Source organism: Hemiscyllium ocellatum, chromosome 16, assembly GCF_020745735.1.
Source record: "Hemiscyllium ocellatum isolate sHemOce1 chromosome 16, sHemOce1.pat.X.cur, whole genome shotgun sequence".
Classification (NCBI taxonomy): Eukaryota; Metazoa; Chordata; class Chondrichthyes; order Orectolobiformes; family Hemiscylliidae; genus Hemiscyllium; species Hemiscyllium ocellatum.
The window spans coordinates 57008366-57025380 of NC_083416.1; the positions used below are offsets into that span (position 1 = coordinate 57008366).

The following is a 17015-nucleotide window of genomic DNA, read 5'->3' on the forward strand; positions in this document are numbered from 1 at the left end:
TGTCATTTCTATTATCCTCATCCTTTTTAAAAAAAAACGATCTATGCTGGCATTTGCTTCCACAGGGCTAGGAGTACTGGGTACCTTGAATCCATTCAACATTTCCATGAGGAACAAGACATTCATACCTGAGCATTTCATCTGAGGGGCATGTGTTCATGCACACTTGGTTTATGACAATGATTGCCTATGATTGCAGTGCTTCTATCATTCTAATATTCAGATACTGAAACACTTAACTGCCAAGCAATGACAATCTTCAAAGAGAGAAGTGAACGCAACCTTAAGACATATAATGGAATTACCATGGCTAACCCACCTCTCTCCCAGTGTGTTGGCATTCAAAACTTAAACAAATACTGCAATTACAGAACAGGTAATTCACCTTCTGTAACTCACCTTCTGACCTCCCAAAGCCGGTTCACTATCAGCAAAGCAGAAGTCAGGAATACTATTTGTCTAGTATAAGTGCAGCTCCAATAACTCAAGAAATTTAATCCCATCCCAGTCAAAAGCAGCCTGGTGGATTCACACGGCCACCACCTTGAAAAAATTAATTGCCTGTACCACCAGCGCATTGTGGCAGCAGCATTAGCCATCTACAAGATACACTGCAGAAACTCACCAAAGTTCCTTCGACAGCATCTTCAAAATGTTCAATCTCTACCTCAAAGGACAAGGGCAGCAGAGGTAGTACACAGCCACTAAGTGAGTTTTAGTTCACACTAGACATCACTCCAACTTGGGTTCATTCTGCCGTCTTAGGAACTGTTGCTGGAACTTCTCTCAGGTCAGAACGTGAAACAGCCTTGATTGTAGCAGTGCAAAAAGGTGGATCACCACAACTGATACTAAAACAATTAGTGATGGGCAACAAATACTGGCCTTGTTAACACTGCTTACATTCAATTAAATAAAATTGACTGAAAAGAAACAAAAAAAAGATTAGAACCAGTGGCTTTCCCAGAGTCTAATTACTCAGATCAACAGCATCAACCCATTTGAAACATCAAACCTAGTGTGTGTGGTTTGTGAAATGGGGACACAGAAATGATATAGAAAAAAACATTTCCTTCCCCTTCATTGCATTATGAAACGGAGTATCCCTTCAGTCTGAAGATCTAATCAGTTACAACGCTTTGTTCTCAGAAATGATTAACTGAAATACCACGTCCAATTTTTTTTCAGTTACTCTTTTCAAAGAAAAAGGTTTCCAGGGAATCCAGGGCAATTTCCACCTTTTCCATCCAGATGCCATCTTTCACTTTGCATCCATGAAATGAGCACCTGGTCTGATTTCAGGTCATCATATCTCATAACACAAAGAATCACTCTCGGTACTAACACCCAGCCCTCCACACAGGCAATGTAGTCTCTTCACTAGAAGCTCAGCAGACAATATTTCAGGAGGGCAAGTAAAAATTATTTCATTATTTAGCCTACAGACAAGTTTCTGGTGATCCTGAAGAGGGATACAATACAGAAGGGATAGTTTCAGTCTGAAACAATAGATGACAAAAACAATAACATGGCTGTGTTTTCAACTTTGAGTAAGGTGATTTATCAAGTTTGGCAAGAACGAGCATCATGAAGTTGTTGTGTAAAGATAAAACATAAAATTCACTCTTTTCATTACTTTAGGATAGGGTAGAATATTAGGTCTGCTAAAATGAGTAAATTCCAGAACTCAAGAAATTACAATAGATTACTATAGTCGGTGAGCCTCTGCACAAATAGACATTTCTGCATAACACTTCAAATGCTTATTAGATATGGATATATGAAATTCATGAGCAGAAAAACACCAGTTGCATCAAAGTTCATTCACATGTGTCTCTGGTGACTCTGGTGCATTGGTTTAAATGAAAAATGAAACTTCAATTTAAAAAGGGCCATGTTAAGCAACAGGGTACAATGTCCTTCAATCTCTTTAAAAAAAATGTCTTATTTGCAAACCCAAGTTTTAAACTGGTCAATTTTCCACTCTAGTGTTTATGAACAACACATTTGTGATGGGTTTTTTTACGCTCTGAGGGGAACTGTTGGCGGTGCAATTTTAAAAAGCTAGGTGAATTTCTTGGGATACACCATATCATTTTGTAAACCATCTATTATGCATCAGGTAAAGTGGATTTTATAAACTCCTGCTTTGTCCAAAGCTCCAAGTGACTATTGTCAGACAATGACATGCTGCAGCATCCATATTTATATCTAGCTATATTTAGAAAGCACCAATCTGAATGCATTAGTAGATTCATGAAACGTGTGACACGATATTAAGTAACACAGGTCAGAATAGAGCCAGTGTGTGTTCTGCTGAGCTAAGCTACCTAAACCCCATATTGAAATGGACCAATGTCACAACTGGCCTGAGCAACAGCCAGGCCGGGAAGGAGAAAAACATTGCTTTGAAGCAGAGTACTGCAGATGCTTGAAGTCTGAAATCAGAAAATTCTACAAGAAACTCAGCAGATTGGACAACTTCTATGTGGGGAGGGGTTGGAGAGAGAGATCATGTTTCAGGTTTTGGCATTTCATCAAAACTGGGAAAAGATAGAGTAGCAATAAGTTTTGCAAATGAGGTGGGGGTATAAGAACAAAAGAAAGGTCTGTACTAGAATTAAAGACAGAACAGATGAATGACAAAAGCATGAGCCCTCCAGGACTAAAGGGAGTGGAGATGGACAGAATGAAAAACAATGACATGCCCAAAACAGGTGTCCTAAAAATACCGCAACAAACAAAGGAAAAAGAAGGTAACAAAAAGGGGCAAGAGTTTCCTGTCTGAAAATGATCAAACTCAATACTAAGCCCAAAAGACTGTATTGAGTACTGAGCTGCATGTCGAGGTGTCATTCCTGGGGCTGTGTTCAGCCACACTGGAACAACACAGTCAGTTGTGGGCAGTGATGTCACCATGACAGTAAGGTAGGGTTAAAAGGACAGGCCACAGAAAACCTAGAGCCATAGACATGTGCTACGCAAAGCAATCATCCAATCAGTGTTTGCTCTCCACAATACTGAGACTGCCATATTGTGAGCAGAATTTTTTTTTTGAGAAGTACAAGTAAGTTGCTGCTTTACCCGAAGACAGCATCTGGATCTTTGGACAACGAGGAAAGAGAAGATCAAAGAAAAGATGTTATGCTCCTAATGTTTGCACAGAGTGGTGTATTGAGAAAGGGTATGAGTGTTTGGATACAGAGGTATGGTCCAGGCTATCACTGAGAGAACACTCCTTTCAGAAGATGCAGTTGGTGATGACATCTTGCCAGAGCCAGCAGAAAAAAGTGGGGTGGAAGAGAAGACAAGGGGAACCTCTATTATTGCTCTGGGAGGGAGGAAATGGAGTGAGGGCAAAAGTGCAGAAAGTGTGGCAGACATGGGCATGGGCTCCATGTACCATGATTTAGAAGTGGGTAAGTTATCTGGAAGCCCTTGGTTAAGGGAAAAGAAGAGATCTATTGTGGAAAGGTGCTTTATTAAAGCAGATATGACAGAGGCAGAGGAAATGGGAGAATGGCACAGAAGTCCTTACAAGATGTAGGGAGTGTAGTTGAGGTTACTGCAAGGCCAATGGTATATTGCTGGAAATGCAAATAGAAAATGAGTAAGCGGACATACAAATGCAAACAGAAATTGCAAGTAAACTGACAAAAAAAGGGTAGATATTGTTTTATGCCAAGTTTTACACTCCTGATCTCTACTGAGTACTTTTGTTGCTAGTTAATGCATTAAGGTAAACTGGTTTGAATTTTGCTGTCAAGGTTAGTCTTGCAATTTCAATAAAGAGCAATGTTGGGGCACTGTAGCCCGCACGTTTACCTACTGTTATGTCCAATCAGAAGGAAAGTTACTTTTGTTTAAATACAGTGACTTGTTGAATGCAGAAGTTTCATTTTAAATTTAGCAACACAGAAAAAGTTCATCTCCACTAGCAAAAAATTGATAGCTTATATAATGCTGGACAGGACAAGATTAACTGACTGAGTTGTAATGTTTACCACTGTTCAAGCTTGCACACAGCTGGCGGACTCTATTAAAGCAAACAATGAATTACAACTATGATTGTAATGTCACTAATAGTCAGCCACAAACCAAATTTACGCATGAAAAATAGTTCCTTAAGGAATGTACCAGAGAGCTGCCAGCAGTTGTGGAATTGTAATCTATGAGTCACACTTTCGGGAAAGGATACAAAAGGAGCCAAAATAAGAGGTAACTCCCAAATTTTGAAGAGCCTTCCTCATAAGTTACCTATAGTTAACTACTGATACAGATTCCTCATTTGCAGTAGGCTAAGGGGTGTGTCTCACCACTGCCTTAGTCATGCATCTCTGAACTTGTGACAATGCATGTGACACTAGGAGGAAGACAGTTAAACCAGAACTTACAGCAATATTTGATTTTGAAATTAAAAGCAGGAAAGCAATCTATTCTCGTGATGTACAGAGGAAAAGGCAGGTTGCTTCATCAGTTCTTCAACTTTGCTGTAAAGCTGATCCAGTATAACAAGCAACCAGTTGCTACATTTTTGCATGCCAGAATTGACAGAAAGGAAACGAATTTTTAAAAATACTTTTAAACATCTGAAGTTTAACTGCAAGCATCGAGTATTTCAGTTAGAAACCAACTAATTAGGCAGAGATTGCTAAATGTCACCACCTGTTCCAAAATGGAAGCAATTGACAAATGTTAACAAATTTTGACATTGATTTAGGGAAAAAATTGAAGTTTCATTTTTATCAAACTAATTGTATGCAAGCATGAGCAAGAGAAAATGAGAAGAGATATCAAACCTTACAGTGGAAAACCTGAAAAATGACTAAAGATCAAGACAAATAAAAAGGCAATGGATATCAATGTTACAATTCGCACAAGAATCTACTATACTTGCACAGAATTAAACGATCCATTTTCAAGATCAGAGTTAGAAAAAGGCTGTAAGGCTATCATTTATTTGGCAGATGCTGCCTGCACTTTCATACTTACCTGCAGTTTGACCCAGATTCTCTGCCAAACGTGAGGGCAAAGTGTTGATTCAATCCATATGAGCTGTTATAAATTAGTGAGAAAATCTGTACCTCTAATTTCACAATTCATTCAAATAAAGTCAGTCTTGCTATTCATTCCTAGTTAAAGAATGTACCAATATGTCATACTGGTATGGAAATCTGTCTTAATTCTGTGACTTTACAACAAATTGCTGACTCAACTCAAGACACCTGGTATCTCCAATTAGCAAATGCAAAGTGAATCACTATGGTTGAAATCATTCAATTAATTCTTTCCCATCCTTTAGCACATTTTATCAAACTAGGGCCTGTGACACAGGGCAACAATGTGTGACACTGTGATCCAAGAATAAACAGATGAATGGTGGCTAGAGCCATGTTTGCTCTATGTTCCTTCAGCATCTTTTCTAGGCTTTTCTCTCAACTCAGATGCTTCTCTATTGCTCCTGCTGCTTCCTCCGCATTTTAAATATCTTGTTCCCTCTGGGCGACTATGAAGGTTGGACAGACTTTGCAGTGAGAAACATTTACACCCAACACAGCTATGCCTGCAAAACTACTTACTGTCTTCACTTATCTTGTCCACAAAATCCACCTTTTATGCCCTCCATCTTATTTCCCCCTAAACTACCAATCACTCAATTTTGACCCCATACTTGTCCATATTGTTAACAGTTCCCTCTCCTCAGGTACTGTTCCAATCTTCATCAAATCTGCCATCATCTTCTTTGGCTCACAAAATAAATTTCAACCCCCTCCATCTTTGAAAATTATTGCCCCATTTCTTCCCTCCGTACTCCATTTCTTTCCAAAGTTCTTGGATGTGTTATTGCCTGTCAAATCAGTGCCCACCTTGGCCTGAACTCCTTGATTGACACTACCAATCAGCTTTTTGATCCTACACAGTACTGAAATTCCTCTGAAATAAACATTTATGGTGATTGAGAAATACAAATATCCCTCCAATTGTCTTCTGATTCTGACATTGTGGACCATTCCTCTCCATCACTGTCCAACTCAGTGGGACTGCACTCAGTTCCATGCTTACTTATTGAGGTATAACCAGAGAATCCCGCAATGCCTTCTTTTCCAGCTCCTCCAGAGTTGGCTGTGGTATCAAAAAGACCAGAAAAAAAAGTAGGAAACACATAAATGGAAAGCTTTAAAAAAGTGGAACTACAAAACATTTAGGCTATTATAGGTAGAAGAAACAGAAGCCTGCATCAACCTTTACTATAATTCAGGTTAGTGGAGAAGTTTCATTACATTCAAAACCTCAGGCATGGAACTTCAACATGATTTTAACTCAACTTCTGTAGTTTCTTCAGCTACCAGCATTTGGTTTAAGGGTTATAGGAAATTAGAGATAGGAAGAGGTAATGGCATGGAAGGATTCAAAAACAAGAATGAAATGTTTACCCATATAGAATCACTAAAGATTTATGTATTTTTCCCCATGAGATAGCCAAAACTGCAAATAATGCTCTGTAATCTCAATATTTTAAGCAAATGTATCTGTTATTTTTTCTTGTACTCATTGACCCTACTTATAATAAAAGGTTGTTAACCTTTGATTTCAATTTATACTCATTTTCAAGGAATTATACATTGGCATTGTTACGAATGTATAGTTTCTGTCTATCCACATCTTTGAATATCCTTTCATTACATGTGAACTCCCATTCCTTGCTTCCCTCAGAAAAACGTTCAGCATCACACATCAACATTAAATTGCTTCTTTTATTTTTCTATATCACTAACTAGTCCATGCTTTCTTCAAGGTTTTTCAACTCTCACTTTTAAGAGAACCGAGCGAGTGCTTACACATTCCCAATTGTAAAATGATCTACAGATACTGTGAACCAGTGGAAGCAGCATTACACAGGGAATTACCATTCCTTATCCAATCGAGTAACATCTACTTGCCTTAACTACTCCTTATTCATCAATAACTGTCTACCAATGCTGATACAACGCCTCCTAAATCTTACCCACTCTTTAAATAAAGCTCATATAATCTTAACAAAGTGACATATATATATAAAAAATTCTCATTTTTGAAAGTACTTCCAACTATTTCAAAACGCTTAGGATGTCTGAGCTTTCAACTTCTTTGTTAACTTTCTGTTTACGAGTTCCTGCGTAGATAGCCTCTAAACTAATCCAAAATATTTTCCAGCTAATGTAACATCCTAAAATCATTAAAAGAAAATCGATTTATTGCCTATCTATTGCTTCTGATTTTTTTATAGGTAATGAATATTTCAGGAGAGCTAAGATCACTACCATCAGGTGCTTCAGCTAGTCTAGCATTTTAATCCATTTCCATTCATCTTGAGCTCTCATTGATATCTTCTGCAAACTTGAAATATATTTGTTCTTTTTCTCTTTCAGTTCTTTAATGTTTATTAAAATTTCAAACAATGAAAACAGACCTATTAAAACTTATTTTGTGCCCAATTGAAAATGTAAATTGCAACTTGGTTAAATAAACAGTCTTGCAAAAATATTGTTTTACCATGCATTATGATTTTGCAGACATAACTTCCTCTCCAGGTTTCCTTTCCAGAACAGTTCAAAACAACAATGTACACCACGTGAACACAACTCTGGTTGCAGACCTATGTGCTATGCAACCAAAAGGACAGATTAGTTGTGCTGAATGGCCTGTTTCTGTGAAAGACATTCTCTGCAATGGAGGTACAGGGATACCCGAGGAATCTGTCCGCAAGTCGGAACACAATTCAGGACAATGTAAAGAAGCCATTCGTAAGTACAGAAAATATTCATATGTCAGGTCTTCAAAATTACATCCCTGTTTGGGATCGCTATCGTGAGTACGAACATTCCTAAATTGGATTGGGGTCCTAAGCTGGTAAATTGAGGTCCTTACTGTACTGGCTTCCTCTTAAACTTGGTTCTCAGCAAGGAAAACACATTATAACAAATGTAGAAGAACGTTCGCATGAACATTACTTTGCTGCTAAGAATTCATGGTCAAGAACAATAGTCTAGTCATTGCAAGACAAGGTTATCCTGTTCTCAGTTTGAACACATTGTGCTCTGTGGTCTATTACTGGAGCAGCTGAATATTGAGCACTTGCTTCGACAAAAACTGAACTTGAAACAGCCCAACTGAAAATTCAGACCTATTCTGTAGGATAGGAACTATTAGATGGAATGATCCATCCTTTTCCCTACTCAAATATGATTTTGGAAACAGTATCCGTCTTTTTAAAGCAAAGTCCATTTTTAGATTGGATTACATTCCCTACAGTGTGGAAACAGGCCATTTTGTCCAGCAAGACCACACTGACTCTCCAAAAAGTAACCCACGTAGACCCAAAGAGTAACGGTGAGCATGGAAGAAAGTATACAATTATGTCCACCAGGGGTCAGCAACTGGACCACTTCTTAACAAATTATCTATAATTGGGCAAATAGATCTGAATTTTAAACATCGCATATGGCACAATGCTTGAAAATGTAGCAAATAGTAAAAGGGGAAGAGCAAGAGATTCCAACAGATATCAGGCTCCCATACTTCCCGACCCTATATTTACCACTGACTCATGCACCCAACACTATGGAGAATTTAGTATGGCAAATTCACCTGATTTGCATATCTTTGGATTGTGGGAAGAAACTGGAGCACCTGGAGGAAACCCATGCAGACACGGGGAGAATGTGCAAACTCCATACAGGAAGGAGGGAAGGTTGTGATCAAAAAGTAATTAATATCAGGCATGAAATGCCAATTGGATGCAGTATCGATCCCATTTCCATTGATGACGACCATTCAGATTAAGAACCTTTTCCAATTCCCACCCAAGATGTGCCTGCTCCACGTACCCATTTAATTCAGCCAGTAGAAAATAATACTAGGACTCTATAGTTCTTAGTCTTATCTGGCAAGCTGTTACAAATTGAAGGTTATTGGTCCTCTGATTTTTGATCCATCATCAGGTATCACTTACAAGCCAGAAAGTCTATGTTAAGATAATGAATTGCGTATGTAGAAACTGTGAACACGAGGAGAAAACCGTACTAGTCCCGTGCACCGGAGTTGCACCATCTCTTTCACATCTACAAAATGTACCCAAGAGCAATGAAACAATCAAATCAGGAGTCAGCCATTCCAGTCAAGTTTGCTTGGTCATTCAATTAGCTGTCAGAGCACAATCCGACATTCCTGAACTGTTCTTATATTCCTAGACTTGCCCAGTATCCAAAAATTCATCACTCTCTATTTTAAATATACCCGAATAGAGAAGCCTCAGCCTTCTAAGCAGAGGATGAAAAATTCTTGTCCTTTGATTGGAGAAATTTTTCAATTCAGTCCTAAGTGGCTGATTCCTTCTAACTTCCAGACAGGAGAAATATTCTTCAAGCATCTACTTATCAAAAGAGTGTTATATTATGCTTCAATTAGATCACCTCTCACTCATCTAAACTCTACATAAGGATAGTGGACTCTGTCTCTTCTCAGTAAATTCTTTCATCTCAGAAACTAGTATAAGTTACTGTAAATTCTGTTATCAGATGGTCATTTCTCCAATGGGTCAGAGAGAGGCCTACCTCCCTAAACCTTTACCCCTGGTCTAGAATCCAGCAAAAAGATAACCCTTCACAACACTCCCCAATCATCTGTATGGTCTCGGTCTGTTCATAGGGAGATGTTGGTGTCGTGTTATCATCATTAGGTTAGAAATTCAGAGCCACAGGCTAATGTTCTAAGGACATGGATTCATATCCGATCTTGGTAGATGGTGAACCCTGATTTCAATAAAAATCTGGAAAGAAAGAAAAGCTCTCCAAATGGTGACCACTGTTGATCATCATAAAAACCCATCTCATTCATTAATGTATTTTAGGGAAAGCATTCAGTCATCCTTACATGGTATGGCCTATAAGTGACTCCAGACCCACAGTAATTTGGTTGGCTCTTAACCACTCTCTGGGCAATTAGGAAGACATTAAGTGCAAAGCTTGCCAGCAAAACACAAATCCCATGAATGAATGAAAAAGTGGAGTGAACTTTCATTGTACTCCCTCTAGTGTATGATTGAATTTTTTTCAATGATCAATAATTTTGTCAGGGGTAAATGAGATTTTAATTTACAATCTATTTAACTGATTACTTGAAAAATATTTTCTGTACGAAAGAATAGCCATATTGCTCAGGTTAAAAAAGGTAAGGTCTTGGGTTTATGAAGGCTTTTATGATCCAGGTGAAATAATGTTTACCCAAGAATACAGCTAAAGTTTTAAAATGGCTTTAGTTTTGTCACTGTTAGACATATTTTGAGCTTGATGTATTCAGCTGTATCTTGAAAATGTTACTTAGACTGAGTGAAGTTTTAACATAACAGTTGTTGTGGAGTCACACGTGTTTCTTGCAGTTAAGAGATACAGATAGTTTTATTTCAAAAGCTAAGATATTAGTTGGGACACGGTGTGTGGGGGGGGGGGGGGGGGGGGGGGGGGTGTGACACTATCGATTCTAAGTAGATATTATACTCCACTATAGCAGTCACTGCACTACTGCCACATCATTTTGGTATAAATTTAGTAAGTAAAGAGGGACAAAGATCATAAAAGCAACTGATTGATGAAGGACAAAATAGAAGACAGTCAACAGAAATGTTAAAAACAATATGACAATCATTTTTAAAAACATCAATTTGGAACTGAGTGCACACTAATCAATGAGATTTACTATCAACACTTCATACACTGGCAAGCCAATTCAAGTTCTGGATGTCCCTAATCATACACAGGGAGTAGAGGATTGTAAGAGTTAAAGTGTGCAATTCTTATTGGTTTAGGACATAGAAAATACCTCAGATAGAAGACGAAAAAGTATTTGCTCAGTCAGCCAGAAATGAGCGCTGGCATTCCAAATTGGATCAACTGAAAACCACTGCTTTTAAGTATCATTCTTTTATACTGGTTTTGATTAACCTTAAACAACAAACAAACTTATGAAAATATACTTGTATCTGGAATGGTCTTATAAATGATCAGGACTATTAAATTTTTCTATTGGCTCTCTTAACTTTCAGTAATTGTAACTGACTTGGGTTTTACACTACATATTAGGGAAGGAGATCCAAACTAGCTCACAATATTCTAGAGTGGTTTCACTAACACACCATATAAAAACTGCAGAAAGGTTTCTTTATTCTTAAAACTCCAATCCCATTGTAATAAAGGCTAATATAATATTTGCTTTCCTAACTACTTGTACCAGACTCTTAAATTTCTGTGATGTGCACAACATAGACGTGCGAGTATAAACAATTTCCAGTCAGAACCATCAAGAAACAGCCAGGAGATCTATTTCTAATTATTTCAAAATCTATGTTCCCAAATAGGCTTAAAACAAAAGCCAAACTAAAGCAAATCTAGCTATAACAACAAAATAATTGTTAATAATTTAGTTTCAAAATTAAAGGTTAATGCCTATTTCAGCTTAAAACCCTCCAATTAAATTTGCATTTCTTGTGCAACACGAGTCATATCTCCCAAGTTACCAGCACTCTTTTGGTTCAGTCTACACAGCAACTGTGATTAAAGCAACTTTTAGACAACAAATTGGACATCAATTATTTCGAAGATAAGACATCTACAAATAATTATTTTTTTAAATGCTGGAAATGAGTTATCCTTCAGGGTTCAAGGCATAGCAGTGCAGAAATTTTCATACTTTCCTGGAAAATGTACGTTGTAGTAATGACACACAGTGGATGTTTTGAGCAGTATTCTTTGCTCACAACCCAGAGTTTCCACTCACTCACAGAGTTTGACTATGATGGTAGTCAAACCTGCCCACGAACTGCATAATCAGATGGAATAGCAAAATTTTTATTTAATGTAATTTATTAAATATAATTGGAATATTTAAGAAGGGTAATTTGGTACAGTCTAAGCAATATACCTAAGAACACGTTTTTCAGTAAGATAAGCATTTTAAATCGTTATCAATTCATCACCTAAGAGGCTGAAAATATCAACCATTTAGATTGAGGTACAATAGTCAATTTGACAAATTTACAAGAATAATCAGTCAAAGATCTTGTAAAACATATTACAGTTCTTGTGCTCAAGTTCTTCAGCTTAAGTTTTGTGGAACTTCCTCAAAAGCTTTCAAATGAGCACAATTATCTGATACTCCCAACGTTGATTAATTTGCATTTGGGGCATGTCTAGTTTGTGGGCAGAACCCACACCGAGCACAAGATCTCTGAAACTTGATTTGTGCTGTGCTGAATGCAATTTGCCCTTTAAAATTCCATGATATTGTGTGTTTGATTAGCCAATATTGGGGGAGATATGGCATTGTGAAAACTCCAATCTATGATGCTAATGATTAGCGATGAAAATCAACTAATGACAAAACAAAATAATTGCTTCTACTGATGATTAATGTAGATTTATTAGATCACCATCTTGTAATAAAAAAGGTATTATCATTGCTCATTTGAGAACAATTAATCAGGCTATCATTTTCAAAATGAACAGATAACATAAGCCGTATGATGGAAGAACAGGTGCTTTGTGGATGTCAAGTGTGCTGAGATTTTCTTAGAAGTTATTTATCTCCATAACAAAGTGAAGAATCTTCACAACTGAACAGGAAAATATAATGGACATTCCAAAGGAGGCATTAAGGTGTAAAAAAATCTTTATTTTTCTGTATTTTTGATTGTGGACCAAAATGGGAAAAAGACGATTTTGAAATTGTGGGTAGGATTTGTGCACTGTTTAAAAGCTATCAACCTATTCTAAAAGTGCTTTTCTACACTCTTGTTTGTTCACCCGGTGGAGAAAGGTTAGTTGCGGATGAACTGGCTGCAGGGATTGGCTACGAAGTGAGATTCAACCTGCAACAAGTAGCTGATTGGTGTATGCAGTGACAAACAGCTGTCAATGAAAAAGGCCTTTTGCCTGCCAACAACTGAGATTGGCTTCCAGGTAGTTTAACAGTATATAGGTGTGATCCAGTTCATTTTCCAACATCAGTTGCTTAAACTATGGATTTTAACCAATAAATCAGAGACTTTATAATTTGTGAATCAGTCATTCAGTGCCTCCTGCGAGAAATGTGGGCGGCACAGTGGCTAGCACTGCTGTCTCACAGCGCCTGAGACCCAGGTTCAATTCCCGACTCAGGCGACTGACTGTGTGGAGTTTGCACATTCTCCCCGTGTCTGCGTGGGTTTCCTCCGGGTGCTCCGGTTTCCTCCCACAGTCCAAAGATGTGCGGGTCAGGTGAATTGGCCATGCTAAATTGCCCGTAGTGTTAGGTAAGGGGTAACCATAGGGGTATGGGTGGGTTGCGCTTCGGCGGGTCGGTGTGGACTTGTTGGGCCGAAGGGCCTGTTTCCACACTGTAAGTAATCTAATCTAATCAAGTTTATTTGAAATCACAAACTTTTGGAGCGCTGGTCCATCATCAGATGAAGTGCTCCAACAACACCAATATGAAGTATATTGCTGAGCAAAACCATATCAGCTTGGTCAGTGCTACTGAACCCCATTTGGCAATGGGCACTGAAGTCATCCACCTACAATACATTTTGCAACATCAGGGCTTCCAACAGGTGTTCAATATGAAGCAACATTATGTTGCTTTTGTTTTAAGGACTCGTGTTCCCTTTCACTAGGCGAAGATGCGAACCTTTTTCTTAAAGGTAAAATGGATCTAAATGACAGTGCAATAATAAGCACTGTTACATAATGTAAAGGAAACAAAAACTTCATTTTATTATAAAGGAACGTATAAGAAATAATGTAAAAATGTCCATTTTGGCAGGAAGAATTGGAAAAGTACATCCTCCAAATGGCAAAAGGTTGCAGAGTGATCTGGCTGTTCTAGTGTGTGAATCACAAAAGGCTAATATGCAAATGTAGCATATATAGAGGTTGATAAAATCATGAGGGGCAAGGATAGGGGAAATAGACAGGATCTTTTCCCTGGGGTGGGGGAGTTCAGAACTACAGGCATAGGTTAGAGTGAGAGGGGAAAGATTTAAAAAGGACTGAAGTGGCAACCTTTTCACACAGAGGGTGGTGCATTTATGGAACGAGCTGCCAAAGAAAGTGCTGGAGGCTGGGACAATCACAACATCTAAAAGGCATCTGGACGGTTATTTGAATAGGAAGGGTTTATAGGGATATGGGCCACGTGCTGGCAAATGGGACTAGATTAATTTAGGATATCTGGTCAAATTGGACTGAAGGGTCTGGTTCTGTGCTGTACATCTCTCTGCTAACTTTCTTGATTAGAGTCAAAGTTATTGCTTATTGGTCAGCTAACAGTTAGATGGCTGGTTTGTGATGCAGAGCGATGCCAACAGCATGGGTTCAATTCCCACATCAGCTGAGATAACCAAGAAGGACTCTCCTTCTCAACCTCTCTCCTCGCCTAGAGCATCATGACCATCAGGTTAACTTACCGGTCGTCTCTGAGAGCAGTCCTATAACTGTTAGCACTATGGTAACTTTACCTTGTGTCAAAGAATATGGCAGCTTTGTGTGAATGTGTTCAGTGACTAATCATCATGGTAATTAATTACAAAAATAAAAGTTTTGATACATCTTGCCAGGTTTCACTTTTGAGACCTGACTTATTCAGTAATAACATCTACTGGAATCATAACAATTGTTTAACAATTTAGTTATCTGCTAGTTATACGTTTCTTGAAATTGACAGCGAACACAAATCCATGACTCTATGTACGCTACTAGAAGATATTCATGAGTGGGTAAAGATCCACTGCACTGTTAATGATATGAAGACTAACTGCGATGTTTATCAATAGGAGAAGCCTACTAAATGAGTATGGGCTGAAGATGCAATCCTTGTCTGCATAACAGTAACATGGTTTTAAAAACGTGTTTTGGCAAATATTTAGCAGTTACATGAATTCCCTCCCCTTTACTCTTGACTGCTCATTTTGCAAAAGTGCCCCCTTTGTTGATTGGGGCCTGAAAGTGAGGTACAAAATTCTTCTGGATATTACATCTGGAAACATTGTGTCATATATAGCCATTACTGTTAAACTCCACCTTAATTAATTTTTCAAAAATCGCTAACAACTAATTTCCATTTCACTAAAATATAAAACAAACATCAGGTTTATGACATATTGTATTTGTCAGTATTCTAATCAGTTCCTATTAGATTGTTTATACTACAGTGTAGTCCATGCAATTCCATTAATTATCTACTTTCAGTATGATGCAGCTTTAAAAGAGGAAATAAACAGTAAGATATCACGATCCATCTGCTCATGTGTGCCAAATCAATCAATCATTGGGGGGAATTTTTTTTTAAAAAGCTTTTAAAAAATGTATTTTTTTAAAAAAAACAAGCAATCGTCTAACATCCGAAACCCAACCGACCCATGGAGAAAGCAAAACAAATATTTTAATGTAAAGATTGGGTTTTAAAAAAACCATCAAACCGACGTCTGTATTCTTCAGATTTATTTCTCTCCAAGCTTGAAGACGTCTTTTTTTCTTCACTTTTTGACTTTCAGCCAAGTCTTTATCTCAATAATTGTCACAAGAGGAGAACACACGTGTAGGTCCACCCAACCACTGGGAACTACACGTCCAAAGGCGTTCTCCTCAAAAAGGTAAAGAATAACAAACGCCCAGTAAAGGAAGTCTCACAATAAATACGATTCACAAACGAAACTCAAAACGATGGAAGAAACACAAAGAATATGTATCAATTCAGCGCTAAAACACACTTCCGTAATCTTGCTACAATGTATCAGGCAGCATCGCGTTCACTCACTGTATCATTTTAACTAGATACTCTTTGATGTGATTCTTCCCTAAGAGGAAGCATTCAAAACACCTCCAATCATGGTTCTTACCTGAAGGAACTGTCTTCCTTCAAACCTTTGGTTGGGGAAAGTAAGCCATTCCGTTTATTAAACAGTTTCTGAAATAAAGTCGGTGGCATTTTTCCCGTAGGTGTGAGAATCGGAGTGTAACTCACTACCCCATCGAGCTTCACTGTCATATGACTGAGGCTGGCTTGGTGCCGCCGCTTCAGGAAAACTCCAAACGATTTCTTTCATTGGCCCTCTGTCGACAGACCTGCTCTGTACCGAATGTAATTATTGGCTGCTTCGCGTCGTGTAACCACATGTTTAGTGAGATTTTTTTCAATGTTTTGGTTTTTTTTCTTAGGGGAGTGTTCAGTGCGTGCAAGGAACTGGTGTCTTTCTTGATCTCGACCAGCAGTAAATACTTCAACTTCTTCATACCATTCAGGGTTCGCTGGTTTATATATGCATTACGAAACTACAGTTTTCTTCAGTCTACCATTTACGAACTGCAACACATATGCAAGTAGATTCAAATACAATTTTTAACACGCTTATTCCACACACCGGAGAGGATGGTGTTCTAGTTATATCCCGCTGTGTGCGCTGGCCAATAATTTTAATCACCAAATAAGGCAGGCATGGGAGAAAAAAAATTAACCTCAGAAATTTATAACAAACAACAGCCGAGCTGCAGTAACCTTCACCGTGTCGACTGAGTCGGCTTTCCATTTAGTTTTTTTAAAAAAATAACTTACCTCAGTCCCCTTCTGTATAAAAAAGTTAACATATATTCTTCGTAAACTATTGTTTTCATGAGTTATACAAGTCCTACCTGTTCACTGCATTACCAAAAAAAAGTCTTTGATTGTCTTAACATTTACTGGCAGGGTGTATGAGCCAGTAAAATAAAATCCCTTTTCCTGAAAACCCTTAACTCGTACCATTTACCTTTTTATTTTATACTAAATACAAGAAAATAAACATCCAATGGGCAGATTTTAAATTCAGTCCATAAAACCGATGTCGCAGATTGTCATCCGTTGGACAATTTTTACTTCCAACATGAAATAGTTTGGTTGGCCAAAGCATGACATCAGCTTCGCATCAGAAGGGACAGTGGACTCGAAGCTTTAACGCTTTCTCTCCATAT

General features: G+C 38.0%; 1 protein-coding gene across 3 annotated transcripts in view; it reads right to left on the reverse strand.

Annotated features, from left to right (window-relative positions):
• The window catches only part of fnip1 (folliculin interacting protein 1), a 114448-nt gene extending 98397 nt beyond the window's left edge, over window positions 1–16051 (reverse strand). For all 3 annotated transcript variants that reach the window (XM_060837297.1, XM_060837298.1, XM_060837295.1), the window contains exon 1: window positions 15908–16051. In XM_060837297.1, the coding sequence (XP_060693280.1) occupies window positions 15908–15996 (89 nt within the window). In that variant the 5' untranslated portion in view covers window positions 15997–16051. The remainder of the gene's footprint in view (window positions 1–15907) is intronic.
• Window positions 16052–17015: the final 964 nt, after the last annotated feature.